General features: G+C 41.8%; 2 protein-coding genes across 4 annotated transcripts in view; one reads left to right on the forward strand and one right to left on the reverse strand.

Moving 5' to 3' along the window:
- LOC123723767 (E3 ubiquitin-protein ligase MARCHF8) overlaps positions 1-13,164 on the forward strand; it is a 157,263-nt gene extending 144,099 nt beyond the window's left edge. For all 3 annotated transcript variants that reach the window (XM_082964889.1, XM_082964890.1, XM_082964891.1), the window contains one exon: positions 7,454-13,164. In XM_082964889.1, the coding sequence (XP_082821015.1) occupies positions 7,454-7,758 (305 nt within the window). In that variant the 3' untranslated portion in view covers positions 7,759-13,164. The remainder of the gene's footprint in view (positions 1-7,453) is intronic.
- A 6,298-nt stretch (positions 13,165-19,462) lies between these two features.
- The window catches only part of alox5a (arachidonate 5-lipoxygenase a), a 29,437-nt gene continuing 27,669 nt past the window's right edge, over positions 19,463-21,230 (reverse strand). The window contains exons 13-14 of the mRNA NM_001139832.1: positions 20,101-20,271; positions 19,463-19,878 (exon numbers count right to left, since the gene is read on the reverse strand). Coding sequence (NP_001133304.1) covers positions 19,699-19,878; positions 20,101-20,271 — 351 coding nt within the window. The 3' untranslated portion in view covers positions 19,463-19,698. The remainder of the gene's footprint in view (positions 19,879-20,100; positions 20,272-21,230) is intronic.

Raw genomic sequence — 21,230 nt, forward strand, 5'->3', positions numbered from 1 at the left:
ACGTCGGTAAAAGTGTAGTGTTTAGTGCAATAGAGATTGCCTCATCTGTGAATCTGTTGGGGCGGTAGGCAAATTGGAGTGGGTCCAGGATGTCTGGCATGATAGTGTTAATGTGAGCCATGACCAGCCTTTCAAGCACTTCATGGCTACAGATGTGGGTGCAACAAGGCGGTAGTCATTCAGACAGGTTACCTTGGTGTTCTTGGGCAGAGGGACTATGGTGGTCTGCTAAAAACATACTGGGTCAGGGAGAGGTTGAAAATGTCAGTGAAGACACTTGCCAGCTGGTCAACGCATGCTCTGAGTATGCGTCCTGGTAATCCGTCTAGCCCTGCGGCCTTGTGAATGTTAACCTGTTTAAAGGTCTTACTCACATCAGCCACGGAGGGCGTGATCACACAGTAATCCGGAACAGCTGGTGCTCTCACGCATGGTTCAGTGTTGCTTGCCTTGAAACGAAGATAGATAGGCATTTAGCTCATCTGGTAGGCTTGTATCACTGGGCAGCTCGCGGCTGGGTTGCCATTTGTAACGGACTATATTCAATGCTAGCGAAACTGACCTGTAGCTTAGCATCTGCTTCATCGGACCCCTCCCGCATTGAGTGCGTCACTGGTACTTCCTGTTTAAGTTTTTGCTTGTAAACAGGATAGAGCTATGTCAGATTTGCCAAATGGAGGGCAAGGGAGAGCTTTGTATGCGTCTCTGTGTGTGGAGTAAAGATGATCTAGAGTTTTTTTCGCCTCTAGTTGCACAGTTGAGTGCGGTCTTAGTGTCAGCATCGGTTTGTGGTGGTAAATAGACAGCTACGAAAAATATTGATAAAACTCTCTTGGTAAGTATACTGAACAAAAATATAAACGTAACATGCAAAAATGTCAACAATTTTACCGAGTTACAGTTCATATAAGGAAATCAGTCAATTTAAATCAATTAATTAGGCCCTAATCTATGCATTTCACATGACTGGGAATACAGATGTTGGTCACAAATACCTTATTTTTTTAAAGGTAGGGGCATGGATCAGAAATCCAGTCAGTGTCTGTTGTGACCACCATTTGCCTCATGCAGCGTGACACCTCCTTCGCATAGAGTGGCTGTTGATTGTGGCCTGTGGAAGGATGTCCCACTCCTTTTTAAGGGCTCTGCGAAGTTGCTGGATATTGGCGGGAACTGGAACACGCTGTCGTACACGTCGATCCAGAGCATCCCAAACAGGCTCAATGGGTGACATCGGGCCATGCATTATCATACTGAAACATGAGGTGATGGTGGCAAATGAATGGCATGAAAATGGGCCTCAGGATCTCGTCACGGTATCTCTGTGCATTCAAATTGCCATCAATAAAATGCAATTGTGTTCGTTGTCCGTAGCTTATGCCTGCCCATACCATAACCCCACCGCCAACATGGGGCACTCTGTTCACAACGTTGACACAGCAAACCGCTCACCCACACAACGCCATACACGTGGTCTGCGGTTGTGAGGTCAGTTGGACGAACTGACACATTCTCTAAAACAACATTATGGTAGAGAAATTAATATTTAATGATCTTGCAACAGCTCTGGTGGACATTACTGCAGTCAGCATGCCAATTGCACGTTCCCTCAAAACTTGCGACATCTGTTGCATTGTGTTGTGTGACAAAACTGCACATTTTAGAGTGGACTTTTATTGTCCCCAGCACAAGGTGCACCTGTGTAATGATCATGCTGTTTAATCAGCTTCTTGATATGCCACACCAGCCAGATAAATGGATTATCTTGGCAAAGGAGAAATCCTCATTAACAGAGATGTAAACAAATGAATGCACAACATTTTTGAGAAATACGCTTTTTGTGTATGTAGAACATTTCTGGGATGTTTTATTTCAGCTCATGAAACATGGGACCAACACCTTACATGTTGCATTTATATTTTTGTTCAGTGTAGTTTCTCATCAACGATTTTCATGAGGTTTTCTAACTCAGGCAAGCAGAACCTTGAGACTTCCTTAATAGAGATCACGCCCCAGCGGTTGTTAACAAAGAGACACACATCACCCCCCTTGAGCTTACCTGATGCTGCCGTTCTGTCCGATGCATAGAAAAGCCAGCTAGTGTATTATACGTCCTTGTTCTGCCAAGTTTCCGAAAAACATAGGATATTACAGTTCTTCGGGTCCTGTTGATAGGATAGTCTCGAACGGAGCTCGTCCAGTTTGTTCTCCAGTGATTATACATTTGCCAATAGAACAGAGGGTAGAGGCGGATAATTTTTTTTATTTTTTTTTGCCATGGTTTCATCAGGGTACCCGCACGTTGGCCTCTATATGTGAACGACCCGCAGAAAATGGCCCTTCAATGTTTTGGTGCCTACTGGAGAGCTCTTCTTTGTCTACACCCATTAAGCACTGTTCACATCCTCTTAAGCTTTATCCCACCCACCTTTTTAAGGATTCACATGTGAGGTTATGTATTTAACAACCAAAGATTTCAAGACCAAAGACTGGTTTATACAATGGGTGTTTTCGTAAAATTTAGACTGGAGTGCCAGAGTGTGCTCTGTGCATTTGGAAACTCAGAGCGTTGTCAGATTGTCCGTTCATAAATTCAGAGTGTTTTGCTATCAGAGCATTCAGAGTGCACACTGGACGCTCTGGCCGAGGAGTAGGGTTGATCCGAGCGTTCTGACTTAACAACAGCAGTCAACACCCAAACTAACTGGCTAATGTTGGCAAGCTTGCTAGCTACTTCCACACACAAATGAGAGAACAGCTCACTGACCATTTTACTCACCCTAAAAGAGCTGGTTAGGCTGTTTTTATGTTATCCAGAGTGTTGGTGACTGCAACTGTGCGGCTGGCAACAATTTAATTACGCTTTTTTGCCAACGTTTACTGACACCGGCCACATTCAACGGGTGTTGAGTGTTCGTAAATTTGGTGACACAGTTTTTTGTTGCACTGAAACATGCAAAAATTCCCTGCTAGGGGGAAATGCAGGTTTTAACTAATTAAACAACAAAGAATATGATCTACATGATCAGTCTCTGTGTGTCAAATAAAAAGTGGTTAATGTGAACCTAACTCACAGCTAAACAATGTAAAGAAAGCAATCCAATGTTATTTGTTGCCTAGACTTTACTGCAAATGACACTCAAGTATTGAGAAAAAAACAATACACTAATATTGCAGTTAGCCATGACAGCCTTTATAATAGAACGCTTGTGACCACACACATAAATATTGCACTTGGGAAAAAACATCATAAAGTAGAAATAGAACGAAACAAACAGTCATTCTATTTTTGCTCTATTATAGTGGCCACTATAGACATCGATAGTGCACACATGGTGGCCACTATAGACACTATAGACATTGCCTGTGGACAAATGTTCTACAATGTGCCAGCAAAAGTGAGAAAGGGAAAGTGTGTGGTGTTCCTTTCACCTCTATAGGGAAAGGGAAAGTGTGTGGTGTTCCTTTCAGGCCCAGCTCCAGCTACACTTGATCCCTGAATCCACTTGTTTAACAAGCAATGCCTCATTTTCAGCTAATTCTCTCATTCTAAAAAATTAACCATATAATGTAGAGGGAAAACATTAGTTAACAGCTAGTGGTTAGTTCGTTAACATTTCACACAGATTGCCAGGGTCCATAAGCAACTAACGCGTTATAACTTGAGTCGTAAAGCAGTTAATACTATGGCGAATTGGATAGGTTACTAATGTTAGCTCATCTGATGTTGTAACGTTAGCTAGCTAAGTTATCTATCTGACTTTATTAGCAAGCTAATTTTCACATCATAAACTAAATTATTTGATCAGATAAGTTGGCTAATGTTGCTCAACATTTCTCTGGCTATCTAACAGAGAATTCGATCCAGCTAGCAAGATACTTAAAAATGCAATACTTGTTCCACCATACTTTCTCCCTCACCTCAAACTTTCCAAATGCTAGTAGTTTTTCGGCTACAGCTCATGAAGTACACTTCATCACCTTTTCATCCCTGTCTCCGTGGTCAGCCAGTATTGCTCCAAATGCGCATCACTCATTCGCATACAGCCAGTAGTGATCCAACCCCCCCCCCAACTTTTCTAATCGGATCTACACGAATCACGTGGATCACCTATTTTGGATTCTAAATGGCGAATTTCGCCGAAAGGTGACTAGTTTGCATCCCTGACTCAGACGAGAGTGCTCTGAAATCGGTAGATTTCCAGAGTGAATTTACCAGCTAGCCAGAGCAAATTTACAAGCTACATTGTCGCAGTGACATCATAAACATTCTATTGAAATAGTTACTTGCATAGTGGAGTATGACAAAATTAGAAACGTGTAATATCTGAAAATGTAGCTAGCTAGACTATCTTACCCTTATACATGGATGGACGCTTCTCACTCTCTGTCATGGATGTCATAGTTGCCCTTAGTTTGAAGATGTAATCCGGAGACAGGTGTTTTATACAACAGTCATCTGTGTTTTCTCTCTTCGACTCCGTCTGCATATTTGCAATCAAACGCCAGAATTTTCTCCATCTCCTTAGCTATTATACTCTAATTCCACTGATTTTAAAACTCAGTCCTCCAGAAAGTGGAGAGCAACACTCATGCAGTTCCACTACGTGATATCTTTCAAAAAGGTTGTGTTAAAAAGGATTACCTACACATACTGACCAGCTCATGTTATAGACAGACAGAAGCGTGCTACATGGCCGACCAATCGAAACTCGTCTCTCGGCATGTCCAGCCCACTCATTATCTCAGCCAATCATGGCTCGTCGGAAGGTTGCTGGCTTTTTCTGTAGTTAAACCAACTAGGCTCGTAATTTAACAATTGTATTCATATTTACAGATGGCATACACGTTTGTTATTAAGGCACATGGAAGTTCACATGTTCCGGAAGGCTTTTCTGCCAAAAAATATATTTTGATAAAAATGTAAAAAAGTTTACGTTCAAATGGCTCTCCTGTGAAGTAGTGATGCGCGATATATGCCTACTTTCCTGAAACGAGTCACATATAGCCGTCTCTTTCTCTAGCGAGTGTCTGGGATTAGGGCCTGGTCCGAAATGAGCAGTATGTCCTGTGCCGCAGACTCATTGAAGTAGAAATCTTCATCCAAATCGAGGTTAGTGATCGCTGTTCTGATGTCCAGAAGCCCTTTAAACTCATAGGAAACGACAGTGGAAACATTATGTACAAAGCATAATTGGTTACGAGGCCGTAAAAAAGTCAAGCGCCATTCTCATTTCATCTTTCCTTGATTCCTCTTCTCCTTTCTCCTCGCCTCCATCTCAAATAATCCCCCTCCCCCCACAAGGACAAAAAAAAGAAATTGCCTTTCTTGCACTTTTCTTACTAGCACTGACTTTGCTGATAGCGAGGAAAGTTTGACTTACTATGACTGTGATATGTGGTTGTCTATACCTTGAGATGAATGCACTAACTGTAAGTCGCTGTCTATAAGAGTGTCAGCTAAATTACTAAAATGTCAAATTTTTTAAAACGCATTGGAGAAGGCCAGAGTGGAGGGACTTTGGACCTTCTTCTCCAATCTGTTTGGGAAGGAGGTAAGGAGATAGGACGCAAGGAATTGCGGAAAGACTAATTGAGATAGTTCTTACTTCCTACATGACCCTATCTACTCCCATTTCTTTCATCTTTCACCATTCACCATCTCTTAACTTGAAAGAATGATTATTATAGCATCGTCATCCTAGAAAAGCACATACAGTTGAAGTCGGAAGTTTACATACACTTTAGCCAAATACATTTAAACTCAGTTTTTCACAATTCCTGACATTTAATCCTAGTAAACATTCCCTGTCTTAGGTCAGTTAGGATCACCACTTTATTGTAAGAATGTGAAATGTCAGAATAATAGTAGAGAGAATTATTTATTTCAGCTTTTCTTTCTTTCATCACATTCCCAGCGGGTCAGAAGTTTACATACACTCAATTAGTATTTGGTAGCATTGCCTTTAAATTGTTTAACTTGGGTCAAACGTTTCAGGTAGCCTTCCACAAGCTTCCCACAATAAGTTGGGTGAATTTTGTCCCATTCCTTCTGACAGAGCTGGTGTAACTGAGTCAGGTTTGTAGGCCTCCTTGCTCGCACACACTTTTTCAGTTCTGCCCAAAATTGTTCTATAGGATTGAGGTCAGGGCTTTGTGATGCCACTCCAATATCTTGACTTTGTTGTCCTAAGCCATTTTGCCACAACTTTGTAAGTATGCTTGGGGTTATTGTCCATTTAGAAGACCCATTTACAACCAAGCTTTAACTTCTTGACTGATGTCTTGAGATGTTGCTTCAATATATACACATAATTTTCCTCCCTCATGATGCTATCTATTTTGTGAAGTGCACCAGTCCCTCCTGCAGCAAAGCACCCCCACAGCATGATGCTGCCACCCCCGTGCTTCACGGTTGGGATGGTGTTCTTCGGCTTGCAGCCTCCCCCTTTTTCCTCCAAACATAACGATGGTCATTATGGCCAAACAGTTCTATTTTTGTTTCATCAGACCAGAGGACATTTCTCCAAAAAGTACGATCTTTGTCCCCATGTTCAGTTGCAAACCGTAGTCTGTCTTTTTTATGGCGGTTTTGGAGCAGTGGCTTCTTCCTTGCTGAGTGGCCTTTCAGGTCATGTTGATATAGGACTCGTTTTACTGTGGATATAGATACTTTTGTACCTGTTTTCTCCAGCATCTTCACAAGGTCCTTTGCTGTTGTTCTGGGATTGATTTGCACTTTTCGCACCAAAGTACAGTAATATCTTGGAGACAGAACGCGTCTCCTTCTTGAGCGGTATGACTGCTGCGTGGTCCCATGGTGTTTATACTTGCGTACTATTGTTTGTACAGATGAACGTGGTACCTTCAGGCATTTGGTAATTGCTCCCAAGGATGAACCAGACTTGTGGAGGTCTACAATTTATTTTCTGAGGTCTTTGCTGATTTATTTGGATGTTCCCATGATGTCAAGCAAAGAGGCACTGAGTTTGAAGGTAGGCCTTGAAATACATCCACAGGTACACCTCCAATTGACTCAAATGATGTCAATTGTCAGAAGCTTCTAAAGCCATGACATCATTTTCTGGAATTTTCCAAGCTGTTTAAAGGCACAGTCAATTTGGTGTATGTAAACTTCTGACACACTGGAATTGTGGTACAGTCAATTATAATCTGTCTGTAAACAATTGTTGGAAAATTTACTTGTGTCATGCACAAAGTAGATGTCCTAACCAACTTGCCAAAACTATGGTTTGTTAAGAAGAAATTTGTGGAGTGGTTGAAAAACAAGTTTTAATGACTTCAACCTAAGTGTATGTAAACTTCCGACTTCAACTGTATCTATGGTTGTGACTGTTTGCAATGTATTTTACATGTCTCTCTTCTCTCTCTCTCTCTCTCTTTCTTTCTTTCTTTCTTTCTTTCTTTCTTTCTTTTCTAACCCTAACACCAGGTATCCTGGAGTGGCCATTCTGGACCAAACTGGTGGTGGTGGCCATTGGCTTCACTGGCGGCCTGGTCTTCATGTACATCCAGTGTAAAGTCTACATCCAGCTGTGGCGGAGACTCAAGGCCTACAACCGGGTGATCTATGTCCAGAATCGCCCGGAGACGTGTAAAAAGCAGATGTTGGAGAAGCCTCCCCTCATGGAGCCCAATGTGGAGCACAAGGAGGCTCTGGCCCCCACCCAGTCAGACACAAACTCCTCCCAGTACACAGAGACAGAAGACTACAGTATGGAAGTGCTCCATGTCTGACCCACATATACACACATACAGGGACACACCATGTCTGACCCACATATACACACATACAGGGACACACCATGTCTGACCCACATATACACACATACAGGGACACACCATGTCTGACCCACATATACACACATACAGGGACACATCATGTCTGACCAACATACAAGGCATTCAGAAAGTTTTCAGATCCCTTGACTTTTTCCACATTTTGTTACATTACAGCCTTGTTCTAAAATTGATTAAATTGATTTCCCCCTCATCAATCTACACACAATACCAGATAATGACAAAGCAAAATCAGGTTTTTAGAAATGTTTGCAAATGTATATAAAAAAAACGGAAATATCACATTTACATAAGTATTCAGACCCTTTACTCAGTACTCTGTTGATGTACCCTTTGCAGCGATTATAGCCCTTGAGTCTTGTTGGGTATGATGCTACAAGCTTGACACACCTGTATTTAGGGAGTTTCTCCCATTCTTCTCTGTAGACCCTCTCAAGCTCTATCTGGTTGGATGGGGAGCGTCGCTGCACAGCTATTTTCAGGTCTCTCCAGAGATGTTTGATCGGGTTCAAGTCCGGGCTCTGGCTGGGCCACTCAATGATATTCAGAGACTTGTCCCGAAGCCACTCCTGCATTGTCTTGGCTGTGTGCTTAGGGTCGTTGTCCTGTTGGAAGGTGAACCTTCACCCCAGTCTGAGGTCCTGAGCGCTCTGGAGCAGGTTTTCATGAAGGATATCTCTGTACTTTGCTCCGTTCATCTTTCCCTCTATCCTGACTGGTCTCCCTGTCCCTGCCGCTGAAAAACATCCCCACAGCATGATGCTGCCATCACCATGCTCCACCATAGGGATGGTGCCAGGTTTCCTCGAGTTCAATCTTGGTTTCATCAGACCAGAGAATCTTGTTTCTTTTGGTCTGAGAGTCCACTCCAAGTGGGCTGTCATGTGCCTTTTACTGAGGAGTGGCTTCCGTCTGGCCACTCTACAATAAAGTCCTGATTGGTAGAGTGCTGCAAAGATGGTTCGTCCTTCTGGAAGGTTCTCCCATCTCCACAGAGGAACTCTGGAGCTCTTTCAGAGTGACCATCGGGTTCTTGTTCACCTCACTGACCAAGGCCCTTCTCCCCCGATTGCTCAGTTTGGCTGGGCGGCCAGCTCTAGGAAGAGTCTTGGTGGATCCAAACTTCTTCCATTTAAGAATGATGGAGACCACTGTGTTCTTGGGGACCTTTAATGCTGCAGAATTTATTTTGGTACCCTTCCCCAGATCTGTTCCTCATCACAATCCTGTCTCGGAACTCTACAGACAATTCCTTCGAACTCATGCCTTGGTTTTTGCTATGACATGCACTGTCAACTGTGTGTCCTTTTATAAACCGGGTATTTGAGTTTCCAAATCATGTCCAATCAATTGAATATACCACAAGTGGACTCCATTCAAGTTGTATAGACAGCTCAAGGATGATCAATGGAAACAGGATGCACCTGAGCTCAATTTCGAGTCTCATAGCAAAGGGTCTGAATACTTATGTAAATATGATTATTATTTTTCTTTTTATACATTTGCTAACATTTCTAAAAACCTATTTTCACTTTGCCATTATGGGGTATTGTGTGTAGATTGATGAGGATAAAAATTCCTTTAATTTATTTACTATCTCATCTCTGTACCCAACACATACAATTATCTGTAAGGTCTCTGTCTAGCAGTGCATTTCAAACACAGATTCAACCACAAAGACCAGGGAGGTTTTCTAATGCCTTGCAAAGAAGGGCACCAATTGGTAATTGTTTTTAAATAAAAGCAGACATTGAATATCCCTTTGAGCATGGTGAAGTTATGAATTACACTTTTTATGGTGTATCAATACACCCAGTCACTACAAAGTTAAAGGCGTCCTTTCTAACTCAGTTGCCTGAGAGGAAGGAAACCGCTCAGGGATTTCACCATGAGGCCAATGGTGACTTTAAAAGAGTTAACAGAGTTTAATGGCTGTGATAGGAGAAAACTGAGGATGGATCAACAACATTGTAGTTACTCCACAATACTTACCTGATTGACAGAGCAAAAAGAAAGAAGCCTGTACAGTATAAAAAATATTCCATAACATGCATCCTGTTTGCAACAAGGCACTAACTAAAGTAATATTGCAGAAAATGTGGCAGAGCAATTAACTTTTTGTCCTGAATACAAAATGTTATGTTTGGGGCAAATCCAATACAACACATTACTGAGTACCACTCTTCATATTTTCAAGCATAGTGGTGGCTGCATCCTGTTATGGGTATTCTTGTTACCATTAAGGATGGGGAGTTTTACAGGATAAAAAAGCAATGGAATGGAGATAAGCACAGGCAAAATCCTAGAGAAAAATCTGGGATAGTCTGCTTTCCACCAGACAATGGGAGATGATTTCACCTTTCAGCAGGACAATAACCTAAAACACAAGGCCAAACCTACACTGGAGTTGCTTACCAAGAAGACAGTGAATGTTCCTGAGTGGCTGAGTTACAGTTCTGACTTAAATCCACTTTAAAATCTATGGCATGACCTGAAAATGGTTGTCTAGCAATTCTCAACAACCAATTTGACAGAGCTTGATAAATTTTTTAAATAGAAATGGGCAAATGTTGCACAGTCCAGGTGTGGAAAGCTCTTAGAGATTTACATAGAAAGACTCATAGCTGTAATCACTGCCAAAGGTGCTTCTACAAAGTATTGACTCAGGGGTGTGAATACTTATGTAAATGAGAGATTTCTGTATTTCATGTTTTTGCTTTGTCATTATGGGGTATTGTGTGTAGGTGGGCGAGAAAAAACATTTAATGCATTATGAATTCAGGCTGTAACAAAATGTGTAATAAGTCAAGAGGTATGAATACTGACACACAGGGACACACCATGTCTGACCTACGTATATAAACACACACATGAACCCCACAGGAGGTTGGTGGCACCTTCATTGGGGAGGACAGGCTCGTGGTAATGGCTTGAGTGGAATCCGTGGAATGGTATCAAATACATCAAACATATGGTTTAATGCCATTCCATTCGCTCCGTTCCAGCCATTATTATGAGCCGTCCTCCCCTCAGCAGCCTCCAATGATCAGCGCACAGAGTGAAACACATACACGCAGATATACAAAAGACTATAGTATGGATGTTCTCCTGAGGTGTGACCGTCCCACCCCAACCCCCTGACCCCACCGTCTCCACACTGTCTGAGACAGGACTACGGACCAACAACCCTCCTTCTTTCTCCACTGGGGCCCAATGAGCCCATAGACAGCTCTACACACACACTCACACACACTCACTCACACTCACTCACACACACACATATCTCTGGGGGAACAGGACTGAGTCGGATGAACTCACTCTGCTTCAGAGGTTTCAGTGTTTCTGTTTCGTTGTTTGTTTGTTAGCTTGTATGTTTGGTTTATTGGTTGTACTTCCTGTGAGTCGTGGGCTAAAGCGCCGCCGGATCTCTGGAACATTCTAGAACACTTTGGAACATTCTGGAACATTCAACATTCCAACTACTGCCACCATACCGCTGACAGCTGAGAGCCCGCTAAGGCCTACATGCCCGCCCCTCTGGGTTTGGGTCTGTACTGGTCTGGACCAGATCAGACCGGATTGTATCGGATCTGACCATGCATTGAAGCACTTTTTAGTTCCCACCAACATCACACTCAACCCTTTTCTCTTTTAATATGAGTCAAGTTCTTTATAGTATATCCCAGCAAACAGAGGACATCTCTAGGACATTAAGCGATGTTCCCATTAGGTTTTTTTTAGGGTTTCAGCAAGACGTTATCCATAAGGGGACATCAGTGCAGGTCCCGGTTTGGTCGCAGTGTAATGTTATAATATGTTTTTTTTATGTCCACAAGGGAACTTTATGAACAGGTTCCTGTTTGGTTCTGGCAACCGGGAACTAAACAAAACCTCCACAGGACCATGACACAATGTCTTGACGACCATTTCGTGATGTTCCCAGGAAGTCCTAAGGACACATTTTTGTTTCCAGTATAAGTGTGGGAAATTATACAGAAACAAACAGGAAGATTTGTGGGAAAATCTTTTGTTTTACATTTCTGTCCCACACACAGACACATACACACCTGCCCTCCCTTGGATGACAAAAAAGGAATCGAGAAAAGCAATGAATGATGGGGGGGAATGGAATTTTGCCAAAATGATCGTTTCCCTTTTCATCTAGAAAAACAAACACTGAAAGTCATTGCTATATATGGCCTACTGGTAATTCAAGCTCTGGGGTTTTTACATCTTGTTTGGGTTGGGTTGGTACAATATTGATACAACGTTGATACAACCAAAACACAACATTGGGATAACATCAGATCCAGCCATCCACCTGACATTACCTCCTTCTACCATTGGAACTCTTTAAAGGCTCTGAGAAGAATGTAACGTTTTTAAAACCATTTTCTACCAACCATTCAGTCACAGGAAATTGCTAGATAATCTCCCATGTCAGTCATCATCTTAACATGACCTTTGGAAAACCAACCAATCGGTCATGTTTTTTCTATTGTGTGAATTATACTGTACTTCTGGTATTCCATGTGCAGTTTTTAATAATAATCTGTTGTTAATTATGTTGGTGTAATCATGGGTTTTATGATGCCTTGAGGAAGCTTCAGCTTGCTATATTTAGACTGTTATCTCATCCTGTCATCCTCCTCTCCTCTCTTCCCAAGGCAGTTTATAGTGGGCCAATTGGCTTCTCTGATCACACTGATAATGATAATGTAGATGGATAATGCAGATGGGATTATTAAAATCCTCATTTACATAAGATTATATTAATTTGATCACTGGCTGTTTATTTTCCTCCACTGAGAGGTCCAGAGGCAGAAGGCATGGAGTACAGGGCCTATTATTATGAGACAACCAATCACCATCTACCATCCCCTGACCAGCTCCCTCGCCTCAAGCCATGAACTGACCCTCTCTATCTTCAGAGGATACAGCTTTCAAAAACATGGCCTCTATTGGTTGACCTGGACTCTACTGGTTGACCCGGCCTCTACTGGTTGACCCGGCCTCTACTGGTTGACCCGGCCTCTACTGGTTGACCCGGCCTCTACTGGTTGACCTGGCCTCTACTGGTTTACCTGGCGTCTACTGGTTTACCTGGCGTCTACTGGTTTACCTGGCCTCTACTGGTTGACCCGGCCTCTACTGGTTGACCCGGCCTCTACTGGTTGACCTGGCCTCTACTGGTTGACCCGGGCCTCTACTGGTTGACCTGGCCTCTACTGGTTTACCTGGCGTCTACTGGTTTACCTGCCATGATATATTGCTTGTTTGTTTTTCGCTCTATGATTCTATGAAAAGAGCTATAGAAATGTAATAAATGATTATTAATGCTGATCCTATTTTTACTATGGTGATGAGTGTGGGTGGGTTATACTGTAGCCTAGTTGTACACCTACAGTCAGTTATTGAGACTCCGGTGTGAGAGAGAGACAAACACCTGATACAGAGACCTACAACACAACATAACGTTTTTCAGTCGAGCTAAAGTCTCTATTGCACAGTTAGACAACCTTCCCTTTCTACGTTACAGTGATCAGTCCCTAACCCACCAGTTGTTTCACTAATCATTATTTGATTTAACTTGATGTGTCGTTCTTTCTCATATCTGGCATAATGAGGCTTTGATTAGACACATTTGTACATTTTTCGATTTCATTTTTCCTAAAGTAACATCTGATGCTTCTCTCCAGTAAAGTTGCCATATGTTGACAATAGAGAAAGTTGTTTCACAGAGCCAAAACCTTATGTTGTCATCAATGATATCAGTCAAATGTAACTTGGTAAGAGTCTAATATAGTGTCAAATTCAATCTGCGCAGAAATGCAAGAACATGATTTCTTGACTTAATTACAATACTAAAATCTAAATGCTGAGCAGTGACAGATGTCCCTTGTGTCTGTGGTCTTGTAGAATACTGGTTGAGGGGTGGAGATGATGTAGTTAATTATTCCTTGCCCACGAACATTCGACCACCCATCAGAGATAATTGCAATACAGTCTGCTTTCTCTATGATATGCTTGACCTTCACTTGAACTCTGTTGAACTCTGCATCCAGCAAATGAGTAGATAAAGCATGTCTGGTTGTAGGGGTGTATGCTGGGCGAAGAACATTCAGAAATCTCTTCCAGTACACATTGCCTGTGAGCACCAGAGGTGAACCAGTTGCATGAACAGCTCAAGCAAGACATTCATCAGCATTTCTCTGACTACATTTCTCCATTGAGTCAAAACAAACTTCTGATTCCGGAAGGACCGTGGGCTGTTGCTATCGATAAGGTGTCTGATTCATCTGCGCAGAAATGCCAGAACATGATTTCTTGACTTAATTACAATACTAAAATCTAAATGCTGAGCAGTGACAGAACATGAACGTGTATTGGAACTGTCAGCAGAGCGGTTTGGCGGTGAGGAGCTGGCTGGGTCACCATCTAGTGTTGGGAGTAGGGAAGTGCAGTCTGAACACGGGTGTTGTGGTTTCCTCAAGGCAACACTGTATTTTGGGCTTACAGTCTGTTGTACGTGCTTTTGTATCTGTGGGAGAACAGCAATGCCAAGGTCCTCTCTGGCCTTTTACAACCATTCCAGCAAACACACATTTTTATCAACAATGTATTTGATACTAGTGTAAACATACACACGACAACAACAGAGGTCCAACCATGACACTTGTACAATGACGACAAACAAAACCAAAATCAGCATTGTTCTTTCAACATCTGATTTACTGTAATGTAAAGCTCCACTGTATTCTGGGATTTGGTGTCTTAATTTGTATCAAAGTTGGGATTAGAGTTGCGGGTGGCAGGTGCCAGGTAGCATAGCGGCTAGAGCGTTGGGCCGGTTGCTGGTTCGAATACCTGAGCCAACAAGGTGAAAAATCTGTCTGTGTCCTTGAGCAAGGCACTTAACCCTAATTAGCTCCAGGGGCGCTGTACTACTATGGCTGACCCTGTAAAACAACACATTTCATTTCACCTATCTGGTGTATGACAATAAAACATGTTTTTGTTGAATTTGAGAATCATGTTTGGTTATAAGGGCCTCATGCTTTCTCAGAACAACACACATATGTATTAATACATATTATTATTGTATTATACAGCTGTGAACTCACACAGTCCCCTGTACGGTGTACATTTTAGGACACACAGTCCCCAAGATGCTCTTTACGATAAGACAGAAAAAGTGCAATTACCTTAGCTGACCTGGTCAATTCTCTAGTACTGTCGCTCTCATCCAGAGGCTGACTCTCTGGAGACATGATGATTATTTCTACATTTTCTGTGTTGTATTTATTTATTTTGAAGAAAAATATTTGTTTGCATCAAAAGAGACCCTTTCAAATTGTGATTTTATTCAAGTAATACTAGCAGTACCCAACTCCAGTTGAGCTTCCTCCTGGAAAGCAATTCCACCTCTGTGTGTTCTCCTGTACTGACTTTTTCACACTGTCTTAGTTATTGTCGGATTCAAGACTCTTTGAAAGGGAGTGGTAATACACTGAGGCCAGGCTTAAAGTAAACCACACTGCGCTTGGCTTTTAACCTGTTGGGTCTAGGGGGCAGCATTTGCACGTCTGGATAAAAAAAATGTACCCGATTTAATCTGGTTACTAATCCTACCCAGTAACTAGAATATGCATATACTTATTATATATGGATAGAAAACACTCTAAAGTTTCCAAAACTGTTTGAATGGTGTCTGTGAGTATAACAGAACTCATTTGGCAGGCAAAACCCTGAGACATTTTCTGACAGGAAGTGGATACCTGATGTGTTGTATTGACTTTAAACCTATCCCATTGAAAAACACAGGGGTTTAGGAATATTTTGGCACTTCCTATTGCTTCCACTAGATGTCACCAGCCTTTACAAAGTGTTTTGAGTCTTCTGGAGGGAGATCTGACCGAACAAGAGCCATGGAACGGTGATGTCCCATTAGACACCTGGCGCGCTAGTTCATGTTGGGTACCCTCGTTCCAATACGTTATAAAAGAGTATGCATTCGTCCACCTTGAATATTATTCATGTTCTGGTTAAAAAAGGCCCTAATGATTTATGCTATACAACGTTTGACATGTTTGAACGAACGGAAATATATTTTTTCCCCTCGTTCATGACGAGAAGTCCGGCTGGCTTACATCATGTGCTAACGAGACGGAGATTTTTGGACATAAATGATGAGCTTTTTTGAACAAAACTACATTCGTTATGGACCTGTGATACCTGGAAGTGACATCTGATGAAGAGAATCAAAGGTAATGGATTATTTACATAGTATTTTAGATTTTAGATCTCCCCAACATGACGTCTAGTCTGTATCGCAACGCGTATTTTTCTGGGCGCAGTGCTCAGATTATTGCAAAGTGTGATTTCCCAGTAAGGTTATTTTTAAATCTGGCAAGTTGATTGCGTTCAAGAGATGTAAATCTATAATTCTTTAAATGACAATATAATATTTTACCAATGTTTTCTAATTTTAATTATTTAATTTCTGACGCTGACTTGACTGCCGGTTATTGGAGGGAAACGATTTCCTCAACATCAATGCCATAGTAAAACGCTGTTTTTGGATATAAAAATGAACTTGATAGAACTAAAAATGCATGCATTGTCTAACATAATGTCCTAGGAGTGTCATCTGATGGAGATTGTAAAAGGTTAGTGCATCATTTTAGCTGGTTTTATGGTTTTGGTGACCCTGTCTTTGACTTGACAAAACATTACACACAACTCTTGTAAATGTACTGTCCTAACATACTCTAAATTTATGCTTTCGCCGTAAAACCTTTTTTAAATCGTAAAACGTGGTTAGATTAAGGAGATGTTTATCTTTCAAATGGTGTAACATAGTTGTATTTTTGAAAAATTTGAATTTTGACATTTATTTGGATTCAAATTTGCCGCTCTTGAAATGCACCTGCTGTTGATGGAGTGCACCACGGGTGGCACGCTAGCGTCCCACCTAGCCCCAAGAGGTTAAAGGTCATTTACTCTTAAATCGACGTCTATAGTTCTACCCTCTATAAGTTATTCAACCTGTGTTTATAACCACTGCTTTTACCTGATCAATACAATGGATCCAAATGATACATCTGTTTATTTTAGTCAGAGAATTATTGAGATTTTAAAAAATGAACATTTACATGATTGATAAATGAATTGAAATTATGTTTGATGATGTATAGCTGGCTCCTATAATTCTCTCTTTGAGAGAACATACTTGTTGATGTTGACCTTTCATGTTTGACCTCAGACTTTTATGTACAGGGCTTTGCTTAGCTATTTGATGAGAACAGTTTTTACTGCCAAGCTCTATAATAACTTTGTAACGGCGGCCCTGCATTTTCCTCAGCATTTGCACAATTCTGGCAACTTTCCCCAAATTCCAAAGTTTTCCAGATGTCCTGGTTGGAATATTCACAGATTTCTGGAAAACCTGACCATTTTGGGAAAGTTCCTGGAATATTGAAACCCCTAAACCATACTGTGTAACATTACTCTGGCAGAGGTCTGTCTGTTGGTTCAAAGTCATTTAACATGTAAGAGAACACACAGCTCTCCTGCAGAACATATGTAACTTAAACAGCCATTCCATAAGGAAAGCCGTTCCGTCCCCCATCATCAAAGTAATAACCCTTGTGCTGAGAAAGTGTTACTTGCATAAAACTACAGTGCTTTACTACTGACTCGACTTGAACATACGACTGTTTCCCTCCTTCATATATCATTCCACATGTTTGTCTGTGAGTTTACCTTTGAATAGTAACTGTATAAAATTTTGGTAAGAAAATAAGTACTTATGTTTTAAAAAATAAATATTGATGTGTTTTGATTTGTTTCATTTCCCATGTTTGAATAAAGTATGTAGATTGAAAAACCAACCAAATAAAAATGAAAACCTTTAAACGGTTTGTTATTATGAATACCAGAATGTCTTCTTTCATTTTAGCTAGTGAATATGTGTCTCATATACAGTGGGGCAAAAAAGTATTTAGTCAGCCACCAATTGTGCAAGTTCTCCCACTTAAAAAGATGAGAGAGGCCTGTAATTTTCATCATAGGTACACGTCAACTATGACAGACAAAATGAGAAAAAAAATCCTGAAAATCACATTGTAGGATTTTTTATGAATTTATTTGCAAATTATGGTGGAAAATAAGTATTTGGTCACCTACAAACAAGCAAGATTTCTGGCTCTCACAGACCTGTAACTTCTTCTTTAAGAGGCTCCTCTGTCCTCCACTCGTTAACTGTATTAATGGCACCTGTTTGAAGTTGTTATCAGTATAAAAGACACCTGTCCACAACCTCAAACAGTCACACTCCAAACTCCACTATGGCCAAGACAGAAGAGCTGTCAAAGGACACCAGAAACAAAATTGTAGACCTGCACCAGGCTGGGAAGACTGAATCTGCAATAGGTAAGCAGCTTGGTTTGAAGAAATCAACTGTGGGAGCAATTATTAGGAAATGGAAGACATACAAGACCACTGATAATCTCCCTCGATCTGGGGCTCCACGCAAGATCTCACCCTGTGGGGTCAAAATGATCACAAGAACGATGAGCAAAAATCCCAGAACCACACGGGGGGACCTAGTGAATGACCTGCAGAGAGCTGGGACCAAAGTAACAAAGCCTACCATCAGTAACACACTACGCCGCCAGGGACTCAAATCCTGCAGTGCCAGACTTGTCCCACTGCTTAAGCCAGTACATGTCCAGGCCCGTCTGAAGTTTGCTAGAGAGCATTTGGATGATCCAGAAGAGGATTGGGAGAATGTCATATGGTCAGATGAAACCAAAATATAACTTTTTGGTAAAAACTCAACTTGTCGTGTTTGGAGGACAAAGAATGCTGAGTTGCATCCAAAGAACACCATACCTACTGTGAAGCATGGGGGTGGAAACATCATGCTTTGGGGCTGTTTTTCTGCAAAGGGACCAGGACGACTGATCCGTGTAAAGGAATGAATGAATGGGGCCATGTATCGTGAGATTTTGAGTGAAAACCTCCTTCCATCAGCAAGGGCATTGAAGATGAAACGTGGCTGGGTCTTTCAGCATGACAATGATCCCAAACACACCGCCCGGGCAATGAAGGAGTGGCTTCGTAAGAAGCATTTCAAGGTTCTGGAGTGGCCTAGCCAGTCTCCAGATCTCAACCCCATAGAACATCTTTGGAGGGAGTTGAAAGTCCATGTTGCCCAGCGACAGCCCCAAAACATCACTGCTCTAGAGGAGATCTGCATGGAGGAATGGGCCAAAATACCAGCAACAGTGTATGAAAACCTTGTGAAGACTTACAGAAAACGTTTGACCTGTGTCATTGCCAACAAAGGGTATATAGCAAAGTATTGAGATAAACTTTTGTTATTGACGAAATACTTATTTTCCACCATATTTTGCAAATAAATATATTAAAAATCCTACAATGTGATTTTCTGGGAAAAAAAATCTCATTTTGTCTGTCATAGTTGAAGTGTACCTATGATGAAACTTACAGTCCTCTCTCATCTTTTTAAGTGGGAGAACTTGCACAATTGGTGGCTGACTAAATACTTTTTTGCCCCACTGTACTTTCATTGTCACCAACAGTTTTACAGTACTATAAGGAGAAATAGAAAAGCACATTTTGAGAATTTTTATTTGACATTTGAATTGTACAACAATGATGATTCACTTTCTGTTTGTAAAAATCGCTGGCAAAAAAGTTGAATTGCATCAGTGGGTATGTGCTTATCATAGTACAATATACATACAGCACAGTATGTAAGAAACAACACCATAAATCACTGTTCACAATATCTCCCTCTCCCTCAGTCCCTCGCTCCCATCCTTCCTCTCACCCTCCTCCATCCCTCTCTCAGACAGCCACACTGTTAGGGATGCGGTCAGGAGAGAAGTAGTAGTAGGGTAGTTTCTTGCCTTCGTTGCGGATCTTGATGGCACTGCTGACCTCTGCCAGTCTCTTCCTGAATGATTCCATGGCCTCCTTCACAGGCTTCTCTATGAAGTGCTCATCTGGGTACATCCCCAGGAACAGCTGGGGAGAGGGAGAGGGAGGGAGGGAGGGAGGGAGGGAGGGAGAGGGAGAGAGAGAGAGAGAGAGAGAGAGAGAGGTTGGAGTGCTTTCTTTAACATTCAGAATAAAAGCAGACAACCGTGTGTGTGTGCATGTGTTATGTGCATGTGTGTTGTGTGCGTGTGTTGTGTACGTGTGTTGTGTACGTGTGTTGTGTACGTGTGTTGTGTGTGGTGTGTTTACTTCATTCTCCTGGAACTGACTAAGGGCCCAGACAGCCCCTAGGTGCCAGCAGGACCGGCCGCGGTCAGGGAGACTCTCGATGATGAACTTCACATCTACCACCCCCTTTTGTGTGGGAGGAGGCTTCCGCATGGTGGGGGGCGCATTGGGGATCCACGAGCACCAGTCATACTGAAATACACAGAGTAGGCAGACATTAACATCTAAGGGAAGCTAGGTGGTACTCTCGTATGATGACACAGTGGATTGTGCAGTCAGATGGAACAGAGTAAATCATCATTTTAACGTCATAGATGTAGCCAGTGGTAACTTGTGGAATAGATACCGTCTGGAATGCGGTTTTAACCAATCAGCATTCAGGATTAGACCCACCCGTTGTATAATGTGGACCAATTGTCCAAAGCCTACCTGACTAAATAGCCTACCTGAGCAAATCTTACCTGTCTAAAGTCTACCGTACAAAATCTAACCAAGGCTTGGATTCAATCAGATCGAGCATTGACCAGCCTTAACCAGCGTTGGCCGACATCTGCATAGCAGATGTTTTGTCGGTGTTGGAGGTAACAGCGGTATGAGCTGACATATCGGTGAGCGGCTGCTCTTGTGTGTCACAAACCACTCCCTTATTAGCCCTACTGCTTTAGAAGTTACAAACCACTTCCTTATTATCCCTACTGCATTAGAAGTTACAAACCACTCCCTTATTAGCCCTACTTCGTTAGTAGTTACAAACCACTCCCTTATTAACCTAACTGCTTTAGAAGTTACAAACCACTTCCTTATTAGCCCTACTGCGTTAGTAGTTACAAACCACTCCCTTATGACTCCTACTGCGTTAGAAGTTACAAACCACTTCCTTATTAACCCTACTGCGTTAGAAGTTACAAACCACTTCCTTATTAACCCTACTGCGTTAGAAGTTACAAACCACTCCCTTATTAACCCTACTGCGTTAGAAGTTACAAACCACTCCCTTATGATTCCTACTGCGTTAGAAGTTACAAACCACTTCCTTATGACCCCTACTGCATTAGAAGTTACAAACCACTCCCTTATGATTCCTACTGTGTTAGAAGTTACAAACCACTTCCTTATGACCCCTACTGCATTAAAAGTTACAAACCACTCCC

Source organism: Salmo salar, chromosome 18 (genome assembly GCF_965601325.2).
Source record: "Salmo salar chromosome 18, fSalSal1, whole genome shotgun sequence".
Taxonomy (NCBI): domain Eukaryota; kingdom Metazoa; phylum Chordata; class Actinopteri; order Salmoniformes; family Salmonidae; genus Salmo; species Salmo salar.